The sequence below is a fragment of the Megalops cyprinoides genome, chromosome 15 (assembly GCF_013368585.1).
Source record: "Megalops cyprinoides isolate fMegCyp1 chromosome 15, fMegCyp1.pri, whole genome shotgun sequence".
NCBI classification, from domain to species: Eukaryota; Metazoa; Chordata; class Actinopteri; order Elopiformes; family Megalopidae; genus Megalops; species Megalops cyprinoides.
This window is the reverse complement of record NC_050597.1, coordinates 930,549-956,571: the sequence shown is the minus strand read 5'-3', so window position 1 is coordinate 956,571 and position 26,023 is coordinate 930,549. Positions and strand designations below refer to the sequence as shown.

Genomic DNA, 26,023 nt, shown 5'->3' with positions numbered 1-26,023 from the left:
ATGAAGGGTTGTGTTGGATTCAGGAGCAGGTTTCTCTTTAGTGGTAGACCATAGGCCTGAACCCGCCTTGTAGTGAGAATGACAGCTGAATCATCATGGAGACAGGGCCTCAGATCACCGAGGTGTCCCCAGTCTGGGAGGGCAGTAGATTATGCCTTTTTTACATTTCATTTAGGTCTGATTTCCTTGCATTTTTGGACGAGAGCTGCACAGGAACCCCTGCTTGCCTTTTCTTTTAGAGCATTTACAGGCATGATGAAGCTTGCTCTCTCTCTCTCTCCCTCTCTCTCTCTCTCTGTCTTTCTCTCTTTCCCTCTCTCCCTCTCTCCCCCCCCATCTCTCTCTTCTTTCTCCACTCCTTTCTCTCTCTCTGTCGTTTATTCTTCCAAAGCACATCCTGAAATAACAAATAACAAAAGAAAATATTAAAGAACAGAGATGTATGTGTAGCTTTGCACGGTAGCTGTGCTGGTTGTGTGTTTGTTTTCCTCTGTGTGTCTCAGAGCGGGAACAGGCTGTGCGGACCAGGCACTGCAGTGAGAAACAGCAGCCGCTCCAGCTCTGTGAAGCACTCTGATTCCTGGAAGTACCATTCGCCTGTCTCCCAGCATTTCCCACAGTTATTCAGGAGCTGCAGCTCTGTCTCCGCCTCTTGAGAGTGATGAAGCGAGCACAGCCTGACCTGTCTGAGGTGCTGTGTCTGCTGCTGTGTCCGCTGGTGTCCTACAGTCTCCATAGCCTGGTGGTGCTCACTCAGTTTGTGCTTCCTCACTGGTTTCCTGTGTTCATGGTTTTTTCCCGTATTTCCCGGTTAGAGACACTGATATGATGTATTCTATTTTGAAGGCCAGATAGTATACCCGGTAGCTTAGTGTTTTTGATTTGTGGTGTGTTATAATTTGGTTGACTCAAATTGTATTGGTGGGTATTGTCCTGGCTTGAGGCTACTTGGTGTTAATGGGTTTGAGTGCTGTCAACCTCGGCACCAGCTGGCCGAGGGGACTCTTTCCTGGGTTCAGCCTTTGGCATTTCAGGGCTTCGTAATGACAGGGGTCGTTAGCTCTAGAATTTGATTACCATGTTTTGTATGTCAATTAAAAGTTGTTATTAGCATAATTCTGCCCTGGATGAATTGTTAGTAGCTTTCCTTTGAACTTGAAGGATATTATTACAGAGCTATGCATGCAGGGTATGATTAATTTGAAGATCTTGAATCTGAATTGGAATGTTGAAATGTTCCCTTCTTAATGGTATAAAAAGCTCTCTCTCTATCACTGTATTTATGTTTCTGACTGAAAATTCTCCACATCAGAAAACACATATTACAGCCTTTTCCAGATATATTGAGAAGAGAATGTCTGCATGATGGTGCATGTTTGCATACACGAGGATGAAGGCCGATGTTGGACGTGTGAGGGTGATGATGTCCAGGTCAGCAGGTGGAGACTCCACCTGTAATCCATAGTGGTTTGTTTCCATGGTGACCCCTGTGGAATTTCCTTTCTTGACTTGACTATGATGTCTACATGCAAGCCATTACAGATAGTTCAGTCAAGAGAGTAATGCGATGAAGAAGGTGTCAGTCCAGTGCCCTCAGGTGTGTGGTGAGTGAGCAGCCCGCTGCACCTGTGAAGAGGTGGGGCTCAGGTGTGTGGTGAGTGAGCAGCCCGCTGCACCTGTGGAGAGGTGGGGCTCAGGTGTGTGGTGAGTGAGCAGCCCGCTGCACCTGTGGAGAGGTGGGGTTCAGGTGTGTGGTGAGTGAGCAGCCCGCTGCACCTGTGGAGAGGTGGGGCTCAGGTGTGTGGTGAGTGAGCAGCCCGCTGCACCTGTGGAGAGGTGGGGCTCAGGTGTGTGGTGAGTGAGCAGCTCGCTGCACCTGTGGAGAGGTGGGGCTCAGGTAGGAGTGATGCTGCCACATTTATCCCCTCCCAGTGCAGAGCAGGACACAGACAGGTGATCGTTTTGACCTGTGTGACCAATTACTTCAGTGTCTCCAGGTCACACAGGCCACAGCTTAATTGTAGCAAGTTTTGCTGTTGCAGATTATCGTTCCCCTGGATTGACTGTCCCTGTCTGTGAGTGGACTCCAGATCACAAGTTAATCATATTCTCCAAAAATATACCATGATTACAGAATTCATGGGATGCAGAAAGACGTCATAGGAGAGCCAGCTGTGTGAAGTTGTCCTGTTTGTTTGTTCCCCTAACGTGATCAGCTGAAGTGCCTGGAGTTTCCCATCATGCACTGCAGCATGCTCAGTGTAGATGTCACATTTTTGTGCCAGCAGTCTCTTCACAAGGCCTGTGGTCAAAAAGGATCGATCATCTTAGGCTCAGGGGTGGCTGGCAAGGTGAGGGAGGTTATTTGTCGTCTCACTGGAATAGCTTTGGGGGCTGTGGGAGCTGTGGGGGCGGGGGGTTGTGGGGGGGGGTGGCGGTGGGGGTTCAGTCAGCTGGGAGGGGGGTGTCTACAGTGTTGTCAGCTCTGTGAGCCATGTGGCAAACAGTCACTCTCACAGGGGAATTTAGCACCATATGAAGTTGTGATTGCATGGCACTTTGAGGTAATTAATCTTTCGCAATATGCTAATATCTTAGACATCTAATATCACAGAGACATTACGGAGCACGCCTTCACGGCTGATTAGACAGCCTGGGAGCGGCTGTTAATGTAGGCTGTGGGCTGGATTGATGGGGTTTATTCTAATGACTGCACCGTTGGAGGGGTGCATCACTTGTTGCACTTAATGCTGTTGACTGTGATATGTGTACCTGGTGGCTCCATTGCGCTATGCATACTTTTGGTGGCTTGCTTTGTTTCTAGTCAAATTTTGTATCTATGTCTGAATACTCGTTTCCTTTTTCAGGACGTCCGTATGAGATTTGTGTATACAGGTCAGTTACATTAGATTGCATTCATTTAGCAGACACTTTCATCCAGAGTGACTTCTAGCACAAGAGAACAGAAGCATATCCATTCAAGTTGAATGAGAAACAGTGTCAGACCAGGCTAACAACACTGCCAAACCAGTGTATGTGAGTGCAACACCATTCAAGCAGTACCACAAGTTCAATTGTGCTAACCTGATGAGACAGACTAAAAACAAAGGCCTAGAAACAACCAAACATCATAGTTTTCCACTGCAGTTTAGGCTGGTCCTGCTGGTTCAGGCAGACTTAGGGGTTAGCAAAGCAAACAAATAACTGAATCTAAACCTTGATGTATTTTAGTTATACTATCTAAAAGCATTAACTATGAGATCGTTTTGCATTTCTTACAGTATGTGGGCAACATGAACAGAACTTTCATCAAAGTAATTTGTCCCTACAGTAAGTACAGACTTTGCGGTGCATCCATTGTCTAAATTCACTGTACACAGTGGATTAGGGCCGTCAACAGGTGCGAGGCGATGGCTTATTTGTTATGTAAGTGATGGGACGCCTTTCTCCTCGTTCACGGTCCACGCTGTGGAGCGTAAGCAGGCGTGCAGAAAGAGGAATCTGCTTGTTTAAAAATACATTATGTGTAACAGCCTAAATTTAGCCTGAGCCGTTTAGCATAGCGCTGAGTAATCACTCCCCAGCAGTACAGCGCTCTGCAGACTTTTCATGTGGAACCGCAGAGTCACCTACAACTCAGGCTGAGCAGGGGCCTCGCATACAGGAATGCATAAAACATAAACCAGCAAAAACTTTATCAGGTCTTTGCATTGAGCTCAAAAGAAGACTGCAAACTGTGCACTGCATGACCTGAGTGAAAACGCAAAGCAAATAAGCGTTTGGCTGTTGTGTCTTTCTCATGCTAATATGCACCATTGTCTCCCTGGAATATGGAATGTCTCATCAAAGAGCTTGCAGTCTATGTCCTAAAGAAAGTTGAAGATACTACTAGTTTGTTCAGAAAGGTTACTTTTACAAAAAGGTTTGGATATATGTTTGATGCATCCCAATATTTTATGTAAATAGCAGCTGTTGAACATCAAAAAAGACTGCTTACAGCTTTTTAATGATAGTTTTCATGGAAATAGTTAATATGAAATAGAAATGCTTGTGAGAAATCTGCCAAAAACTACATCAAACACCAATATCTATGAAATCATTGTTTGTATGTTTCATATTATTCGGGCACAGAAAAATCTATCATGCTAGTTAGTTATCAATCTATTTTATCTTTAATTTATCTATCAATCTAGTTAACAAACAAATTCATGAACAGTTTGCTAAGAGGGGCAGCTTTACCACATGGAAAGAAAAACGACGATGAGGAAGAAGGAAGAGGACAAGCAGCAGAAGGAAGCTATGACTGTAAGGGCCTCAATAAAAAGGAAAATGCAATGTAGCTGAACTCTATTGGAAACATTATCTCAGACGTCTCCATGATCTGTGTAATTTCAGAGAGTCAGGGATTTCAGCAGCTGCTTTCTAATCGTTTCACACTTACTGACCAGCAAACCTGGGATTGGGGTGGTCCTGTGTAAACTGGGGGACCCCCGAAATTACTGGGGTCTCTGCCTGGTATGTAAACGGGCTATAGTTACAACTAAAATAAATATATGTACGTATTTATATGTATGTATTTTATATGTATTTATGCATAATTATAATATTTTTGTATTCCAATGCTTTTCATGGGTGCCAGAGTGTTTATTTTCTGTGGAGCTGAATGTGAGGTTTACTGCCAGCATTTTATGAAGAGTGTCAGTGATTCTGATTTAATTATGTGTGAATAAACGCATCATTCTCAATTGAATCCATATTAACTCACGCCCCCCCACACCTCATCACATTAAATTCCTAATGCCTTTAGTTATTATGATAATTCACTTAAAATCGTGTGACGGCTCATGCATATTCAGGGGTGCATTATTGAGACAAAATGTTAAACAATATCAGTACAGAGCCAATCAGAAATGCCGCATTGTCCCGGGATAGGACACCTTTACAAGCTGCTCCTCGGAAAACACAAGCTGAAGAAAATCCAGTCCCTATGAAGGCATTTTATTGTATTATTTTGTCAAATATATTTCAAACATAACAATTTTCACTAAATATAGTTATTTGTGGTCCTGTAATTAATATGAGCATTTTAATAAGCAGAAACCATGCCTTAGCATGCTTTGATCACATTGGTGTAATGAATGACAGGGCTGAGGCAAAATCTCTGGGTGACTCACTGCAGACAGCTCCTTTACCTGACCTCCCCACGGTACCAATGGTCAGTCTGTGAGAATAAAACTACGCCAAAATAGAAACCAAAGGAAAGTGTTTGACTGGCCAACATTTACACTTTTACAAATCAGTCTTTTTAGGGCTATCCAACTCGTTACAGTATGCACATGCTGCAGTTCCCTTTGAAATACGTACAGATGCTGTATGTGTGTATGACTGCTAGTGCGTAAAAGACTGCACATTCAGGCCCCACTGACCGTGTTCATACATGTGCAGCTCTTTGCACTGTGCTGTGCTAACCCATGCTTCCATACATACATGCAGTACAGCATAACCTACAGCAGGGCTACATGCAAAGGGGCAGGTGCCTTATATCTGGGTCAGGTAGCCAAGTCACAGTCTGCAGAGGTGGGCTTTACTCTGTGATTAAAGGTTGCTAGAGACTCTGCTGCTCTGACTGCTATGGGAAGCTTAATTCATCACATCAGGGCCAGAACAGACAGAGGATGCCAATGGGACATACAGTTACAAAGAGAAGGATACAGCCAGACATCCTGGGGTTGCAGAACGGAGAGACTAGGATAGTGTGTAGGGTCTGATGATGGATTTAATATTTGGAGGAGCCATTCCCCCCCTCAGCCCTGGCTAACACCAGTGCTGTGAAGCAGATGCCAGCTGTTACCTGTAGCCAGTGAAGGGTTATCAGGAAGGGTTGATTCCTCTGATGTTCCATAGGACAAACCTGCGGGGCCTGATGCTGCAGGTTCATTTACTTATTCATGTACAGTGAGGTACAGTATCATTGTGTGCATCATCCTTGGCGCCGAACGCTGATGTATACTGTGCTGTGGCGTCTCTGTGGTTACCTGTCACACTGCAGCTTCTGAGCTGATATAGGGGGAGGGGCTGTGGAGTGTCCTGACAGGACCGACGCTGTCATCACTGGCCTGTGTTCATGGCACAGCCTGCGTCCGTCACTGCCAGGACGAGGCAGGTCTGCAGCAGCAGACAGCAGCTTCCTCCTGCCAGAGGCACCGCAGATCAGCTGGCTGAAATCAAAAGGGACATGTTCCATCACGACACCGATGTCTGACAAAACGGCTACGGCCACGGAGTTTGCTCCCTGTCCCCGGCCATATGCGCCAGACGGGCTGCATATCTCTTCCCCTCAGAGTTCTGTGCACTTTGCTGTCTGGCCTGTCCCACATGTTCACATGAAAGCACGACAACCGCACGACAACCGCACGACAACCGCAGAGCTCCTGCTCACCAGCTTACAGCCCCTGCTGCGCTTCAGCCCAGGTTCAAATTTAGAAGATTCTCAAAGGTGGCTGAACCCCTGGGAATAACAAGCTGAGAGTTACTTACCCACTCGGCTCTGATACGCCATGTGGCAGATTAATGGTGGGAGAGATCAGAATGGGGCTGGCAGAGGGAACATGCCTCAGCATCCATCTTCATTACGGTTTCGCAGTCATCGTGGCGGCGCTGAGACCGCAGATTCCTGTGCTGTCCTTCATGACACGCGTTTCTGCTGGGATTTCGCAGTGTGTCAGCACCCCTCTTCGCCACAGTAAGAAGCTGAAGATCGTTTCAGTGAAACAGAGCATGGTGTGATGGAGGGGGCTTGGAGGCTCAGAGAGGAAATTCCTGAAGAGGAGTCGTCCTTACCTGAGGACCCCCCCCCCCCCCTCAGCAGATTTGGTTAGATCACATTTAAACCACATATTGTTATTTTTGCCTTTGTAACATGGCAAAAAAACATTTAAACTAAATTGTCAATTTAAACATAAATTTTACATAATCCTTTTTCTTCTGTGTCATTTCCCTTCGTGTGCAGTGAGCGGGCTGTGACACAGGCTGGGCGGGGCACTGGGCTCCGGCCCTCTCGGCAGATTGGCTCTGAGCAGCGCACGCAGGCTGTGACACAGGCTGGGCGGGGCACTGGGCTCCGGCCCTCTCGGCAGATTGGCTCTGAGCAGCGCACGCAGGCTGTGACACAGGCTGGGCGGGGCACTGGGCTCCGGCCCTCTCAGCAGATTGGCTCCGTGCATCGCACGCAGGCTGACGCTCCCGCATCTCAGCTCCCGTTCGGTGCATCCTCTACACAGCGGATCCGCTAACCGAAATAATGAGCAAAAACGCGCAGAGTCCCCACGTCTGCGCAGACCTGCTACGTAAGCAAAGGCTTTATCCAGCAGTGCTGTCGGACAGAGGAACAGGCATGCCTGAGTAGTGCCATTCCGTACCCAGAAATTTACCTCTGACAATGAGGCACATTCAGGGCAGTCTGTTCTCCTGTAAAACTGAATGGTTTGAGAGCAGGGGAGACTGAGTTCTGCTCTCAGACATGGTGAGGTGACTCCGAGCTACAGAATGGATGTGGAAGAGGTTTTTTTGGTGGAGGCTAAGGAATTAAACTGGTGTTAGGTGTGCTGCTGTTTTTCATCTGACATGAGCTGAAAACGCTATTTTATTCATTTGGTGATATATGCAGACAGCTGCAGCTGAAAGAAAACAACACCGGTTGCTAACAGTAATACTTTCTAAACCTGAAGGGTTTTGCACTCTTTTTTAAAAAATATATATTTCTAATTGACAACAGTGTTGTTGCTGTTGTTTATATTCATTCAAATCCATTGCAGTGGCAGTGTTGCATTTTAATGTCCGTGCCAATAAGGCACTTGTGAATTTGAGAGGTAGACAGAGAGAGCAGGAGACAGAGGAGCCACCCTAATCTCTGGCTGAGTGCTGTGCAGAGTCAGCAGATGAACAGAATCACTTCCAGTGAACAAGCGCTGGTTTAAAATGGAACTCAGTTAAGGAAGTGGAGGCTCCACAGATTAACCGTGTGGAACAAATAGACTGACTGCCAACATCTGCAGCCACTTACACTCACCATAATCATGTCACTGCTGGCCAATCAAAAGTGCCCCCAAGTCTCCGTGCCAGTCACAGTATCAAAACATACAGCACCGAAGGAGAGACTCAGGGCTGTGAAACCCTTCCACGGCTGGTTCCAATCACTCCAGGGGCCCGGGAGTAAATCAAAATCAAACCGTTTTACGTCAGCAGTTTGAAACCGAGCGCTTGGCTGAAATGATTCTAGGGAGTGAGAAACTGCATTGTTGGTAAAATCGTTTCTAGTTCCTCCTCTGAGCTCTAATTCCTCTGGTGATGTGGTCTCAGGGCTGAGGATGAGTGCTGTCTGAACACATATGCTGAAGTACTTCCCCTATATCCCAGAGGTATGGAATGGTTTGTGGCAAAGAGCACTTATATTATGCAAATACATAAATTATGCATACCAAGAGTCTTATTATATGTTCATTATCTGACATTTTAGCTTTTGAGATCATGTTAATGAGGCTATGTTTCCTATTATGCATGCATATCTTTGAAAGCCTTGATAAGCTCCATGCACTTACGCCTCCCCATCCTGCAGAGCATTACCTTTGTTTTCTGCTTTCTAACAAATAGTAGTGTTTGTAAAGGCCTTATAATGAAGGTAATTAAGTCCTCATAGTATCATATCCACATGTTGGACGTACAAACTTGCAAGGCAGGGTTTCATTCACAAAGCTTTCTTATTTACACACATACACACATGCACATATGCACACACACACGTACATGGGAATAGTGATATCCGCTTTTTAACCAGTGATGACATAACAATTCCTGTCACTCTAAAGAGAGTCAGCGATGGGAATAATATCCTCGCTCTTTTAAAATGTGCCTTTTTCTCAATGGCCCAGTTTATATTAATGAAGTACTCTCCATGAGGTGAGGTGTTTGAGCCTTTCATGTAGAAGTTAATTGAGATAGAGAAGAAAGTGTTTGATTTTTGAAGCACCATCAAATGCTCCTGAAGATTTTAAAATGACCAGTCTTTGTAAATACTTGCTGTTAAATGAAAATCATGGGTCCAAAGCCCCTTCTTGACTTACGTGAAGTAAAGCGCAATTTAAATTCGTTAATGAATTCAGGATCAGCGCAGTAGAAGGCTGGTGGTAGGTGTGGCAGCAGAGAAGCTGTGAATGCAATGGAAAGTGCAGAAGCTTCAGCGCTTCCAGTTCATTTTAATCAGCTCTCCAATGATCAGGAGTGCCGGTCACAAAGCTCCGAGCGGCTCTGAGCGGCTCTGAGCAGCGTGTGAGAGCTGCAGCTGTGTCTCCTGGTCCCAATGAGGAGGCCAGGGTCCGAAACGCAGCCCTGTACTGATCAGAACCCCCCCTTCCTACTCCTCCTGTCCCAGTCTGCTGTGAAGCTTTACTTTTATCATTTCCACATCCCTGTTGAGCAATGCCTTATTAATTCATAAAATAATTAAATCTTAAATATTAAATCTGGCATTAAATCTAAACCTGATTCCCAGATATTAAGAAGTGTTGCCAATCTGACACAAGGGAAGCACAGATCACTTTTTTTTATCACTTTTTAAATTTGAAAAACAGATGAATGTATTTTGATGTTCTTTAAGACTGCCAGTGCAGGCTGAACGTGGTGAGTGGCAGTCCTCCGTACACCCTGCGCTGCGTTAACACACCTCACCGATCTGCATCCTCTCCGCACCGCCATCGTTTCCATCAGACGCAAACTGCAGACACCTGCCAGCAAGGACCGCAAAGGGACTCAGATCACGGCTCAGGTGGAAATACTTGTTACTTAGGATGGAAAACGCCAAGCAGAAGCATGAGCTCTTGGTGCTGAATCGGTCTCTCTTGTGGTCCTGCTGTTTGTTCAGTTGGGGTCTGTTGGATTTTCTTATAATTTTGAAAGTAAACAAACCGGACCAAAAGTGCGCTTAGAGAAAAGCTTTATTTGGTGGAGATGGAAACCGGCAGCATTTCTGCCTGTGAAGCTTTAACTCAGAGAATATAGGTTTACAATGTTGCAACATCAACCTATGCTCCCAATGCAAATCAGGATCTTTTGATGCTAAAGACCCCTTTGTTTGGTGGTGGTTGCCAATTGCCCACTCCCGGTTGTATTCTACAACTGATGGCTGTCGCCTGCCTTAATCAATTGCTCTTGGCTCCAACTGTAACATGGTGCCAGAGGTGTGGAGCTTTCTTTGTAACTATGATAATAAGGCCGTCAGGTTCAACAGTTCTCTTATTCTGAACCATGTCTGGTCAGAAGTTACTATAATCTTACAGGTCCCTGTCCTTGGTTCTAATCACGGGGAAAAATACCAGCCTGCTGGAAGTGTCTGGATTGCCAGAGGTGTGATCCCAAGGCCAGTGTGGAATGAGACATGTCCCTGCAGTACTTCGGAGCGACGCTATAAACACTCCTCTCTCACCGCGTGTTCCGCAGCTTCTAATTGACACTCTTTAGACGGCTCAGTCCTGACCCGAGGCCCCACAGGGCCTCTCATCTAATGGTTCGCCAGGAAAATGGTCTTTGAGGCAGTTCAAAAAGGCATGATCCTCTCTAGTGAGTCTTTGGCTGACACAGCCTGAACAAATCCGGCTTAAAGTCATAAGCAGCTAGTGAAATAAAACATTTTATTCTGGTCTTACATGGCCTTTCAGCGATTTGTCTTTTTGTGCTCTGATTTGGTAGAGTGACAGATTGAATTGTGTCACGACAAAACAGTGCAGTCTGTGAGAATACTGCATCACTTATGACTAAAATATCACTGCTGTGGTTGGAAAATTATAACTTTGATGGTGTCCTTTCATTTAATGTGCCTTGGCTGTTGAACGATTTATAAGCCGAGATTCAAAGGTTCACAAGATAAGCTGTTGTAAAGGATTTTAAGGTGTTGGTATTCAAAGGACTTTGATGCAATCAGTGAAGTCAAAATATCAGTGGCTAGAAACATAATACCAAACTAGAGAGTGAATTAGACCCTGCAGGAAAATCTGAGAACAACCAAAAAAACAACCAGCCTTTGCTCTGCTTAACAGCAAGCTTGGAGACACAGATCTTGATTATAGGCTACATTCTGCTGTTGTATGTGGATATCGAGGCACTGGGTCATGGTGTTTTTACTCTACACCCCCACCTAGGAGGATTCACGTACAGGAGAGCCTCTGTCAGGTTTGTCTGTCATGGGATAGTGCGGGACTACAAAACACCAGGCTGACTTCCTTTCAGCATCAATGGATAATTAATTGCTGATCCTGCAGTTAATTAGCTGTCCTTGTTCTGTTAATCACCACTTTCCCCAGCAGCATCCTCCCATGTTCTGCTGCACGGATGTTTCGCTGTTTGTTTTACAGAAAGACTTTGAATCGTTTCCATTTTTTTCACCAAACTTTGCACAAAAATCCAGGGAGACTTCAACCGATCACATTCTCTCCCAGTGTCTGTTTGTGAGGTTGGTTGTCACTGGCACTTTCAGTCTGTGGTCAGAAGGGGGAGCCACTGAGGCAAACAGTCACTGAGTCACTGCTGAGAGGGAGCTGCCCCAATGCCACCTGGTCCTGACCGAAAATGCCAGGCCATAAACCTGAGACACGCTATACCTGTGTGATACAGACAGCTGAATCTGAGGGAAAAACCTGTCTGCACATCTCCAGACACAGTGGCATAAATCAGTCATGCAGGTTTGTTTCAGATCTGAATGCAACTGTGAATGATGTTGTCATAAATAAATTACTTCATCAATTATTTATCTGTAAGTGGAAAGATTGCTATGTGATGTCTTTGTGAACATTGATCTTTTCTGCTAATGATAAAACTTTCATGGCTGTAACTGTAGGTTAAAATTTTACATAGCATGACAGTTGTTGCACAATTATATACTGTACATGTGAATGATACTTCAGTACATCCTGCTAATTTATTTCCTTATATATTTATCTCTCATAGTTGCACAATTGCTTAATGATTTCAACTGTGCATTTTCTCATATCTGCAACATAAACTCATAAAGTCAGTAAACTGAAAAATCAGCTGATGTTTAAATAATTTTACAGGCGTTTTGATGGAAAAGAGCGGCACGACCACTCATTGTACCTTCTGCTAACTCCCATGGCGGCTGCTATCTTTATGTTAAAAAGTACAGACACAGGTGGAATCAAATGGAGATGCGTTGTAGACTGAAGGATTATGAGACAGGTCCTGAAAGCTAAGTAAAACTGTTTAGCACTGTGACGGTGGGATTCTGCAGGTCAGCCACCTCTGTCTCTGTGCTAAATTTACTGCCCTGAACAGCTTCAAAGCTATTTATGCAACAACAATATTTATTTTATTAATTTATTTTTTGAAATATGTGTGTGGATGTCTGCAGTCAGGTGAGTTTTGAAAGCATTTTCTATATGCTTTTGCTTTTAAAATTTTAATATTTTAACAGCAGTAATGTGACCTCTTAAATGTATATTTGTGCATTAATGGCTGAGCTCAGTAAAAACAACTCAAGGTCAGAGCGTTATGTTTGGCTGCTCAGCAGATATAATTCGGGGGTGCGTACCTTGCCTAGGGGTGCAACAGCAGTGTCTGCTGTTACTGTACTGAACAACAGCACTGCAAATCTTCCCTCACTTTGGTTTCTTTACCAAAATAAACACATTAAATCAGGACTGCACCCTGAGTGCCTGAGTCTGAGGGTGTAAACGCAGTCCCCTGAAGCTGCTGTAAACGCAGTCCCCTGAAGCTGCAGTAAAAGCAGTCCCCTGAAGCTGCAGTAAAAGCAGTCCCCTGAAGCTGCTGTAAAAGCAGTCCCCTGAAAACGCAGTCCCCTGAAGCTGCTGTAAACGCAGTCCCCTGAAGCTGCTGTAAATGCAGTCCCCTGAAAACGCAGTCCCCTGAAGCTGCTGTAAACGCAGTCCCCTGAAGCTGCTGTAAACGCAGTCCCCTGAAGCTGCTGTAAACGCAGTCCCCTGAAAACGCAGTCCCCTGAGGTTCACTGTAGGCCAAAAGAGCACCTGTAGTATTTGGATAAGGGACAAAATGTGGTACAGACCCCAGTCCAAGGGCCATGTGAGATGAGAATTAAGTGTCTTAAGGAATCTGATGTGTGGGCTATGTTCTGACCAATCAGGACACTGCCATAGAGAGCTTTGTCTATCCTGGTGCAATAATGTGATGGCATTTACCTGCTGTGGGCAAAAGCAGCTCCACTGTGCTTCTCCATCAGTCTCCTACAGCAGGCAAAGTGCTAGTGCTATCGGCACAAACATTATAATCCCAGTGCTTCTGTCATTTGTACTGACTGCGCTGACATTGAATTTCCAAAAACAACTGCGCAGACAGGGTTTGCCAACAGTGCTTCACTTTTGCAGCTTCAGAATTACACCCAGAGCGTTATAAACAAACAGGGGACCCCAATGTGGCTGCTGTCAGCCCCTCACAGTGGCCGAGTGCCACCCGGAGGTTATTTAGGGTCATGGAATGAAGGAGAAAAGCTGGTTTGGGAAAACTTGCCCCAAAATGACCTGGCCGGAGCCTGCCAGCGTCCTTCATTTCCTGAACTCTGAGAGCAGGTGGTGCACTGCAGCAGTCAGGAACAACTACCACCAAAACAGAGAGGAAAGAAAATTTAGAAAGAAATCAATGCCTATGACCAGGTCAGCCGTGGACTCATAGCCCTGAAGATGTCCCTCTCTCCACTCCCTGTCACTCAGTTCAACTAATGACTAGTTTTAGTGCTTGTGATTCCAGAAATTGTTTTAATGAGATGTTAGGTTTTTTAAAGAATGAAAGCAGTTTTGTATCTGGAGTTCTCATTTCTTGTTTTTTGCAAATATGCTATTTTCTACTATACACACATTGTCACAACTTAATTGCTAATATGCTAATAGTATATTTCCAAGGCAAAGGTTACTTTTTCAATTTATTTTTGAATTTTTGTATATAAGCACCTCTTATCTGTGTATGTTAACAGTAAGTCAAATAGATTTGAAATCTGCAGTAAGTATGAATGTAATGAGATTATGAAATCGACAAATGGTAGGAGGCTAACAACCGTGATCCGTCTTGTGTAATGAATCTTTAGAGGCGATATAGTTCCATTTCATGCAACACCATGTGCAGACTGAATGTGGCCTGAACACACATTTTGTTTTGTGACTTTAGGAGTTAGCGCATAAAGAGATACATGCATACACATACAGACTCTCACCATGCGCGCACACACACACACACACACATGTGCCACAGGATTTGATTTGTGATAACATCCGCTGGAGGTTTACTTTTTGGCACATTTCTCTAGCATACACAGTGTAGCAGAATAAGTTACACTTTTTTGTTTTTGTAGTTCAGACATCTTCTAATAGGCTTATCTAAAATCGGGAGGTTTTTTCCCCTGTGATCTTGAACACTTCTAATAATAAAATAACACTTAAGAATGTCTACTTCAGGTAATTGTAGTGTTATTGCAGTGTTATAGGAGCTGAATTCCTATTGAAATAAGTAAATTAATCCTCCATTCAAAATTGGTATATTTAGTGACCTTGGAAATGTCTGCTCCCCTGTGTACACATCATTCATTCAAAATGAGATTCCAACCGAGATTTTAGACAGCAGTGCATTCAAAGCCTGACATCCAGAAATGTTGAACCGGACTCTCCCAAACTGGAGTTCCATAATGTAATTATAGGCCCAATCCAGTCCCGACTGCCATGTTTCATCGAGTCCCGTAGGGTTTGGTTCGGTATGCAGGGCTTTACTCTCTCTGTCAAGTGTGATCACATGTGTGATGTGTGGAATTCAAGCAGGGCTTCTTTCAGCTGAATTGAGGCCCTGTCAGGTCTGAAGAATGGAATGTTTTTACTGAAAGACTGTAATCTGTTGCACAAAAGCAGTGATCTCAGGAGTAGTGTTGGTATTGTCCCTGCTGATAGCACTATAATCTATACTCACTTCCACCGCATGCTGTCTGCGTGGGCCATCTGCTCTGCTGATTCCTTTTGATAACTAGAATGTAATGTGATACTGACAGTAATTAAAACAATGACATCATCCATTCACAATCTGAATTCCCATTTGTGGGATTCATATGTTCCATGTTCCAAATTAAAGATGTCTCTCAGACAGCAATGCTCTTTCGTCAGTGCTGCTTTAGAATCCCTGTGGGTCTAAGTTTACTAACTAAGTTTGTCCAATGTATGGCCAAAATAGCATACACACACTTCCCAGAGCATGTAGCTGTTTATGGCATCATGGTCTCCCTGCTTTGTCTCACATGAATGGGTCTCACCGTGCTGTGGGTGTGTTCCAATATGGTCTGGTTGCCGTGGTAATAGGCTGATTGGCAAGCCGAACAGCCTCTCCACTGAGGCTCCGCAGAAGATTAAGTTTAATAACATGGGCACTCACCAGCGAGTCATTGTATCACTGTCTTCATCAAAGAGGTGACATGCTGTTCCTGCCCCAGACAGAGAGGTCACAGAGGTCACGCCTCACATTTCATCGTAAATGCTCCTTCATCGCCGCGCTGCAAGCTCTGCTCTCCAGCTTTCACTGGCCTCTGAGTGCCGGCATGTTTTTTAATCTCATTGTTACAATTCTGGCAGACATTTTCATGCAATATTTTGGTTCTCTATTCAGTTTATTCAGTTAATGTCTTTGTTCTTAAAATATTTTTATGAAATATCATTAATGTGACGTAATGTATGTTATACTTTGCCATAAGGCTTGTGTCCTAAAAAGAGTATTTTCCCCTTTTTCTTTTCTGGTGTATATGCCTAAACTTAGTGACAATTCCTTTGTTAAATTGTGTATGTGTAGTAATGCGTGGTATGTTGTGTGAATGTGCCTATTTGTGTGTAAACGGATCACTTTTGTTTGGTATAAATGGTTTTATTGAATCAATGCTGAATTTGAACTCTGCTGTAATTTACTGACACCCATCATTATCACCCTCACAGCAGCTGCTGGGTTTTGGAGACAGACCAGTGGGCAGTGGAGTTTGGTATTTAGTCATACGAATATTCATTTTTTCTACAGTGTTTTACACAAAATTAAGGCCTCAGCTGGTCAAATATGATGGTTAGCTTAAAGGATGGAATACTGTTTATATTCCTGCCAGAAAGATAAGCACAAACAGCCTTTTAACGTAATATCAACATTAATGATGATGAAAACAGAAACATAGTAATGAAAAAATAATAAAGAGGTAATCCAGTGAGGAATATAAAGATAGAAAGATTACTGTCTGGCTGTAATACATTAAGTCACTGCTGGCAGTGAATATTTTGGCGTTACCAGAGAACAGGATGTACTAATGTGTATTTTGATAAATTCAGTTTAAAAAGCAGTATTGTTTTTGAGGACAGTCTAATTTGTGCTTTGTATTCCAGTTTAGCTGTGAGGTGCACAGGGCTAATTGCTGAAGGGTGGCCGCTGTGACAGGGTGGTGAGCAGAGCGATCTCCTCAGCGCAGAGTCCTGCAGCGGCGGGCCCAGGGGACAGGCAGCGTAAAGCAGCCCATAACGACTCTGAGACAATGCCCCACTCCCATGGCTACAGCCTGCTCTGCATATGAAGTTCTAATCAAATACATTGATTTAAAAATGAAAATGATTACTGACTGACTAATTGCTCTAAGCACAGTGAGTGTGGACAGAGGTCAATGGTGAAATTGACTGGCATTGTCAGAGTGATTGACAGGGTCGACACCCATCGATGCATGCCGTATGAATTCCAATTTGAAAACGGCAAGATGAACAATGGATCCATGGTGAGCAGTCAGTCACAGCCCTGCACACCTCTTCAGCATGTGTTCGTTGGCAGGGTGTTTGCACTCTTACAGAAGTGCTGAATTGAGAATGTGATGACGCTCGCACACAGCCAGTGGCTTTTTTAACATACAAAACAAACACACAGCAATTTTTAACAGCACTGATCCAGACGGGGAGCTGAAAGATGACAGCAGACAGGTGTTGGGAAGTGACTGGTCAGGGGGTGGGGGGGGGGGGGGGGGGGGGTGGTAGATTGTGTGATAGATTAGTCCAGAGATGTCTCTTCAGACCACGTCTGAAGGATTGGAGTGACAGAGCTGCCCGTAGCGGGACAGGGAGTTCGTTCCACCACTGGGGAGCGATGGAGGAAAAGCGTTGTTGCAGAGCGAGAACCTCCCGCTTTGTCTGTGCGAGGAGTAAGACGTCCAGTTGCTGCTGAGTGCAGGGGCCGGGCAGGTGTGTAGGGCTGGATGAGGTCTTGGAGGTAGGGGCTGTCCTGTTGACTGCAGAGAAGCCAAGGGTCAGCGTTTTGAATCTGATCCTGACTGCGACAGGAAGCCAGTGGAGGAATTTAAGCAAGGGAGTAACACGGGAGAATTTGGGGAGGTTGAAGATTAGCCAGGCAGCTGCATTCTGAATGAGTTGCAGAGTCTGGGTGGTGCAGGCTGGGGGGCCTGCAAGGAGAGCGTTGCAGTAGTCCAGGCGAGGGAGCACTGTGGCCTGGATAAGGAGCTGCGTGATGCATGTTGTCAAGAACGGATGAATTGGAGAAGGAATCCACAGCCCCGTGATGTGCAAGCAATGTGCTCCTTGAAGTCTAATTTGTTGTCGAGGATGACACCCAAGCTCTTTGCTGATTGAGATTGTGGTGCCATCGACGGTGATGGAGAGGTCTTGCAGGGGGGAAGGGCTGGCTGGGATGAAGAGCAGTTCTGTTTTCTTGAGTTTCAGCTTCGGATGGTGGGATGTCATTCATTTGGACATGTCCGCCAGGCATGCGGAAATCCTTTCGTTGACCTGGGGGGTAGAGGGAGGGAAAGAGAAAAAGAGTTGGATGTTGTCAGCATAACAGTGATAGGAGAAACCATGTGATTTGATAACTGAGCCAAGTGAGTTTATTTAAAGTGAGAAAAGTAGGGGCCCCAGTACTGAACCCTGTGGGACTCCTGTTGTGAGAGGGGTGGGTGCAGAGGTGGAACCTTTCCAGTAGGTTTGGAAGGATCTACCAGTTAGGTAGGACCTGAACCAACAGAGGGCAGTCCCAGAGATGCCCATCTCTGTCAGCTTTGAGATTAGCATTTGGTGGTTCACTGTGTCAAAAGGAGTGGAGAGACCAAGGGGGATGAGGACGGATGACAGGTCGGAGGCTGTAGCTGTGTGGAGAGCCTCTGTCACTGCCAGGAGTGCAAACTCCAATTGAAAACACAAACTAAAAAAAAAAAACATCAGCAGGGTGTGTCCTCTGAGATATAGGTGGCCTTTTTCTGCTGGGTAACTCTCTTTACCCAGTCATGGTCTCCATGACAACCGAAGTGCCTTTGTGTTTGCGTCAGTTCGATAAACAGCAGTGTTGATTTGTGAAGGGGACTCTTTATTGCCTCTGGGCAGGACTTCATTTAGGAGCCCGGTGGAAGGAAGGCATTTGTCTCTGAAGATGAAGGGGCATTTGCATTCAGAGCTGATCTACATATTCCATGTACCACCATTCCCGTCATTCATGTGCACAGCGTGCGCCGTCATTAAAAGAGATATAAAAATGAGTCTGTGCTGTCCATGTGCTGTCAGACTTGTGAATGATCACTCGCCCTGCAGTTTGATTACCGAGTCGCATTTGTTTGGTCATCTGTCCTCAGCGTCGTAATTAATATCCATGACTGTGAGTGATGTGCTGTATTTTGTGGGGTCAGTTTCAGCAGTTGATTTTCTTTGAGGTGTAAGAGGTGTTCAGAGTTAATGATGCCATCCTGCTCCTACTGAAGTGCTGTGTGTTTGAGCCCCTCCCCCCTCGGGCGGATGAGAGTGATGTAACAATGGGGGGAAGGTGAGTGTTTAGAATGCAGTCATTGTTTAACTGTTGTCCTGTTTCTGATTGGTCTTTTAGCAGCTGTCTCAGTGGTCTCAGTGTATTATACTACAATCTCCCCACTGTGCTCCCAGCTGCAAACTAGTCCTCAGTATTACAAAGACAAAGTCTCATGTGAAATCAGTAAGGCACTGTTATTCCAGAAAACACACACATATAATACCCATATAAGGAAGGAGGAGTCACGTTCATAAAAAGTTGACATAATTGGAAAACTGCCTTGAGCTACACCTGGCAATTACATGTTCCACAGTCTTACAGCAAAAAGTAAATGTAATATTAGATTTGAGCCCTTTATAAACTTTGGAAGATGATCTCCGATGATCATAAGAAATATACATGTAACAGAAGCTTCTCTGTATTGGACAAGACCAGCTTTGCGTGTTGGGTGAGACCGGCTCTGTGTGTGTTAGGTGAAATCGGCTCTGTGTGTTCAGTGAGACTGGCTCTGTGTGTTGGGTGAAACTGGCTCTGTGTGTTCAGTGACACCGGCTCTGTGTGTTGGGTGAGACCGGCTCTGCGTGTGTGTTGGGTGAGACCGGCTCTGCGTGTGTGTTGGGTGAGACCGGCTCTGCGTGTTGGGTGAAACCGACTCTGCGTGTGTTGGGTGAAACCGGCTCTGTGTGTGTTGGGCGAGACCAGCTCTGCGTGTGTGTTGGGTGAGACCGGCTCTGTGTGTGTTGGGCGAGACCGGCTCTGTGTGTGTGTTGGGTGAGACCGGCTCTGCGTGTTGGGTGAGACAGGCTCTGCGTGTGTTTTGGGTGAGACGGGCTCTGTGTGTGTGTTGGGTGAGACCGGCTCTGCATGTGTGTTGGGTGAGACCGGCTCTGCGTGTGTGTTGGGTGAGACCGGCTCTGTGTGTGTTGGGCGAGATTTGTCCAACTGTTACCCTTGTTGCAAATGAAATGAATAATTTAGATTAAAGAAAGGTCAAAAGTTTGATGGAGGGTTTTTAGCTTTTTGCTACTGTGATAGTGCAGACTTGTACTTGTCTTTTTCCAGTTGAGCAGGTTGAATCCTGTCTGTACCCATCACTGTCCCTAAGAGCCTCTCGCAGACAGTGCAGTGACAGCTATGTTGACTTAAAATTGTGGCAGCCGTCTGTGAGAGACATGCGCAGAACTGGCACAAGATTCTTTAAGGTGTTGTCACTCTATTAAGCTCAAAAGTGCTGGCACTGCCTGGAAGTGTGGGAAGGAAAGAGCATCTATAGTGGAGAGGTGCTGAAAGAAGGCCACTTCTCCACGCTGACTCTTCTCCACGCTGACTCTTCTCCAGTAGGCTTCCCCCCAGTCCTCATTCTGGATTTTTCTCTCAGTCACTGGGACCAAAGGCAGAGGAACTGTGTTCACCTTAGTCGACATAACCTGTCAGTTTTAAGATGTTGTTTGTGTCAATGAAGCTATTTCAAAGGGTGGAGGCTGATTTCTGAGGGCTGGCAATAATCGAATGTACCATATACTGATAACAGTACCACTCCCTTATCTACCCAATAGGGTTCCTCAGGGTGAATCTTTATTTTTACTTATTCCTGTCAGGCAATGTTTCGCTCTCAAAACTTCTCGTACACAGCGAGCCAGAAAAAATTACTCACCACAAACCATGGCTTCCATGACTTCCACGGCTCTCCTCCGTGATAATTTTTGACCTCAGCTGCACCATTGATTTAAAGGCCTCTCTGAGGCGAGGCATTTCAGCGGCCTGGGGTAACAGGATAACTCCTCACTGCAGCGCCAGCATGAAGGTGTGCTTTGATTAGGGGGAATCGAGGTCATTTATTGGCTATCGTAGTCACCTGATGCTAATCCCATTGTGAGGCTCTGGGAGCAAACAACAGCCGAGGAAAATGAGCAGATCCCAGGAAGCGGCGGGGAGCTCTGAGCTGCTGTAACCTCACAGCTGCACTGCGCTGCAGGAGAAAAGCCTTTCCCCTCTGTTTGGCTATGCTAATAAGGTGTGAAGCCGTCGGTGCGCTGAAGTCAGGAGTGCATTTATTATTTGTTTAATACACTTGAAATGAGTGTACTGTAGAAGTCATAGCTTTAATAGCTGCGCCTGTATAAAATGCATCACACCTGTCAAACATGTATATGCATACATGTCATAAAAACAGTATCTTTATAAAGCTGTAAACAGCTGGGCTCCATATGACATGTTATGTATGAGATTTTCTCACTAGTCTCTTAATTATTGTCATTATATGCTTCCTGATCTTGTCATAATTTTTATGTATGCTTATGACAGCTGTTATCGTTAATATTTAGGGCTGACAAAGATGTTATGAATACTTCATAAGACCAAATGTAAAATGTTGTCATTTGTTATGTGTGATAGCATGACTTGATTGTCAAGTTACCTCTGATCGGGTAATTGTCCTTCAAAACACTTTGAGAGCAAAACTCTTTGATTTTACAGAGAGAATGTGTCTGGAGGAAGCCCAGCTTGGCAAATGAAGATGAGGATGCTGGTGATGATGACAGAGTGCTGCTTCAGTACTGCCCTTGTGCAGGTGGTGCTGCATGTCTCCCTGCTCTGTCCCCCGGCTCACGGGCTGTGCTGTGTCTCTGCAGACATCCGCGGGCTGCAGGGCTTCCTGGACCAGGCGTCCCGGCAGGGGCTGGACGTGTCGCTGCAGAGGGTGGACCGGAACGTCAGCCGCGTCTTCTCCAGCCTGTTCAGCACCATGCGCACCGAGGAGCTCAACCGATACCGTGACACGCTCAGACGCGCCATACTACTGCTCAGCCCCCGAGGAGCACAGGTCTTCATACACCAGGTCAGAACCACCGACACTGTGACTGTCACACACACACGCTCATGCTCACACACACACATACACACATTCTCATTCACTCATACACACATTCTCACTCACTCATACACGTACTCACACACACACACACACACACACACACACACACACACACACACACACACGCTCACACACGCTCACACACACACTCACTCACTCACTCACTCATACACACACTCACACACTCACACACTCACACACATACACACACTCTCACTCACTCATACACACACTCACAAACTCATACACACACTCACGCATACACACACACACACACACACACACACTCACTCACTCACTCACTCACTCACTCACTCACTCACTCACTCACTCATACACACGCTCACACACTCACACACATACACACACACTCTCACTCACTCATACACACGCTCACACACACTCACACACACTCACACACACACACACACACACACACACACACACACACACACACACACACACACACTCACAACATACGCGCGCCCTTCCAGCTCAGCATTACTGTTGCACACCTATCTCATACTCAGAGATATTTACAGTGTGTTGTTGCTTGCAACAATGTAGCCGCCTCTCTCCCCATCATTTCACATGCAGACTGATAATGCTGTACAGCAGGTCTAATAGAACACCCATAACCCATATTTTCTCATTTTTCATTCTTTGAGATAACCCCCTTATGAACAGCACCCCTCTGAAGCAAACTGGAGATCAGCACAACAGAGACACCATCATTGGCAGAAGGCCAGTTACTGCTGGAAGATGAATAGTTGCTGTTATTATATATTTCTGAGCTGCTATATTTTTAGAGGGTATATTTTTAGTACCTCGTAACCACTCCAACAAGCACACAAATGCGTAAATATTTGATATTTTATGCTTCTTAAAACATCTTTATGATGTTATAGTGTTATATTTTCCAGGAAGTCATTATTTGCAGTGCGTTTCATTATTTGCTCATGTTGTGAGTATTTGCAGCACATGTGTTGTCAAATTGATGAAGGTGTTTTTTTAATTTGCTGGTGTTGTGTCTATTTGCATGTGTTTTTTCTGAAGTTGCAGTGCATTGAGCCGTCTCGGCCACCGTACATATCATTCCCAAATAATGAAATTTATTTTAGAAAACGTGGTCATCTGTATTCAGACCCTAGAGTTAGCATTTTGTTACACTAAAAAGTAAAAAAAAAAAACAATGGTCATGGTCAAAAATATGGTTTGCTTATATATGCAAAAATATGTCTTTGCTTTTTTGGAGGAAATCTAATAGCCATATAGAACGGTCAATGGATTAGGTGAGTAAGAACATGTATGTACCTCAGTGTTCCTCAGACAAAATGTGGCCATCAGATTGTAAATGGTAGTTCAGGTGGCGCTAAATTTCTGTCATCAAAATAGTACATGAGGCTGTCTCATCACAGCCAGGCCAGTCAAGACAGAGTTATTACAGAGGAGAGAGGATCACTGTGGGTTTGTGAAAATGTCTGAGTGGGAGCACGGCCTTGCTCTCAGCTCGTATAAGTTTGTTTACTACGGTTCCTCTTCGGTTTGCAGTCCGCCCGTGTCCTCATCTGGATCACTGTACTCTCGGCTGTTTCAGTGTGCTGGAGGTTTTTGGCCTTTTAAAAAGCAGCACAGAGCTGTCTTGTTGCACTTGTCAGCGCTGACAGGTGAGCAGTTTTCTGCTGCGAGCCAGGAGCTGGAACTCAGGGTCTTCAGAACGAGCATTTCTGTGGTTTCACTGGAAACCTGCCACGCAGCTCTGACGCCAGCTGCCTGGGGGAGTTTCTCTTCACTTCACTTCTGGACAAATAACCCATAAGCCTCTGTCTCGGTGGTTTATGCGGCTGAGACTGTGCTGAAAACACAGGTGAACACTGGTGTCGTAATTAATTTCATGGTTCACCTATGACGTGGGATCATTTAATATTCTAAACACTGATGCAGCTATTGATAACACATGCAGCATGATGCGGTACATTTGTGTAAGAAAATAGATTTTCACTCTGACTGAATACTGAGATCATATCTAATCATAACAATCATAAAGCCATTTATAGAGTCAGGAAAAATCTGTCAATGGGGAGGATTAATGGAGCAGCCATGTAGAGAAGCAGTGAGGAGCAGCAGTGGGGAGCAGCAGTGTGGAGTAGCAGTGTGGAGTAGCAGTGGGGAGCAGCATTGGGGAGCAGCATTGGGGAGCAGCAGCATGGAGCAGCAGTGTGGAGCAGCAGTGAAGATCAGGGCTCTTAGCCTATTACCAGGCTGATTCCCAACCCAGGCCGATGCTGTTGTAACTTAGAGCCAGGTGCTTAATCCTAATGGCCTCAGTAAATATCCAGCTGTATAAATGGATAACATGTAAGATTAGCTATGTCAATCTGGATAACAGCGTCTGCTAAGCAAATGTAATATGCAGAAAATGTAATGAATATGAAATGTATGTGCTGCCAGGAGAGGGTGAATCACCATCTTACTGTAATCAGTATTAACTGACACAGGCTGATTCCACTCCTGCATCTACACAGGCTGCCCATCACCCTCACTGGACTGGACACTGTGGCCTCTCAGATGTTCTGTAATGGCCTTTAAGACCGCAGCCTTCTGAAGATACAGCATCTGAGCTGCTAACGCTGTCATACCACTGTCTTGCCTCCATATGATCTATTCATTTTTAAAACAGGAAGGAGGAGCTGCTGTTTTAGGACATAAATATGTATTGCCACTGTGGTTTTTAATGGTGTTTTTTGCTTGAATTTACATAAAAAGACAATAAAACATTATTCTGAATCAGTCCCCTGAGATGGTTAGAACTGTAAAAGCAGTCATAAGATTTTATGAGTTATAAACTAATGGTTTTGCAATATCTCTCGTCCAAGTTTATTCCGCCCAGATAGTAATGTGTGTGACCATCTGCACACAGTGTAGGGAAGAGTGTTCATCCAAATGCTGCCAACCAGCTTATGACATTAAAATATGAATTAAAGCCATGAGAAAAAACAGAATTTTCTCAAGGTCATTAATTTATGTACATATGTTATATATTCTTGTGCTATCATTAGAAAGTTATCGACAGTCTGTTTTTTATGAAATTTAATTTTTTGTCATACCATGGGGACAAAACAACAGTTCATTTTGAAGGACAAGAAATAGATTTTTTTTTAATCTATTAAAATTTGTGCAGTGTGAGTAAAGTCAGAGTACAAATGTATCAATAAACTGTGAAATTGTTAGCTTACTTTTACATTTTTTCAAATTTTCAAATGTGACATGAAAATGAGTTTTGGGCCAGTAAGAGAGAATGTGAGGTGTTTTGATCTGCTTTTTAATAAAGCAGCACACATTGTGCACTTCTGTTCCCCGGACAGACTTCACCTGCTGAAGGTTACTGCATTCTGTCTCAGAAGTTGTGTTCTCATTGCCTCTCTCTCTCTCCCAGACACTGGCTCAACTGTAATTCTGTAAGAGGATCAAGTCTAGAGATACATATCTAATGAAATTTGGTGTGGGTGCATTTTTTTTGTAAAGAGCTGCATATTTCAAAGCCAGTTGCTGTTTTGGTTTGAAAAGATGCTTAGTGCATTGAGCATGAATTAGGTATCTTAATTAGTTCAGGTTTCAGAAAGGAAGCCAAGGTTGCTGGGGAGTTAAGAATACAGTGATTTAGAGAGCTGACACAGGGTCTGGTATATCACTGAAGGACGAGAGGTTATGTCTTACAGCGTTCGTCTGTGTTTACAAGAGGAGAGAATACCATGCACTCAGCATCCCTTGGTCAAGGAAGCTCCTTTAAATGGTTTATTTGTGGCATTCAGTGCTCCTGGGGAAAGATCTAAACTGTGCTGCCCCGAGTGTCAGCACATCCAGCGTCTGACTCCGCTGAGAGGCTCTGTCTCTGCACGGCATAGGCGCGGGGATTTCGGGAGGTGGGTGTGTAGTGAGCTCTTTAGCATCGGCTGGCTGCTGTCCTCCATCGCAGCCATCCTTCACAGAGCAGAGCGAGGCAGCCGGGTCCAGGTTAGTCAGCATTTTCACTTTGCCGCTTTCCCCTGTTCTGGTGGTCCCTCCCTCTCCTCCCCCAACGCAGGAGGCTGTCTCCATGCTCCCGTTGTCAGGGAGATAGATTGAGTGGCCCGACAGGCTGGGAGGAGATGGATGAGACAGAGGCAAGGGGCATCTTCCCTCCCGCTGGGATATGGGAGCAGGGAGTGGGGGAGTCATTAGACCTTTGGCCACAGAGAGAGGAGACTGAGAACAGGAGGGTGAGGGGAGCATGGCTGCCTCTCTGGAGTCTTTGACTCCACTTGCTGTGTTATCTTACTC

The 26,023-nt window shown here is 45.1% G+C and overlaps 1 protein-coding gene across 1 annotated transcript in view; it reads left to right on the top strand.

The window, feature by feature from the left end:
* grid1a (glutamate receptor, ionotropic, delta 1a) overlaps positions 1-26,023 on the top strand; it is a 233,965-nt gene that overhangs the window by 112,918 nt on the left and 95,024 nt on the right. The window contains exon 4 of the mRNA XM_036546860.1: positions 21,462-21,667. Coding sequence (XP_036402753.1) covers positions 21,462-21,667 — 206 coding nt within the window. The remainder of the gene's footprint in view (positions 1-21,461; positions 21,668-26,023) is intronic.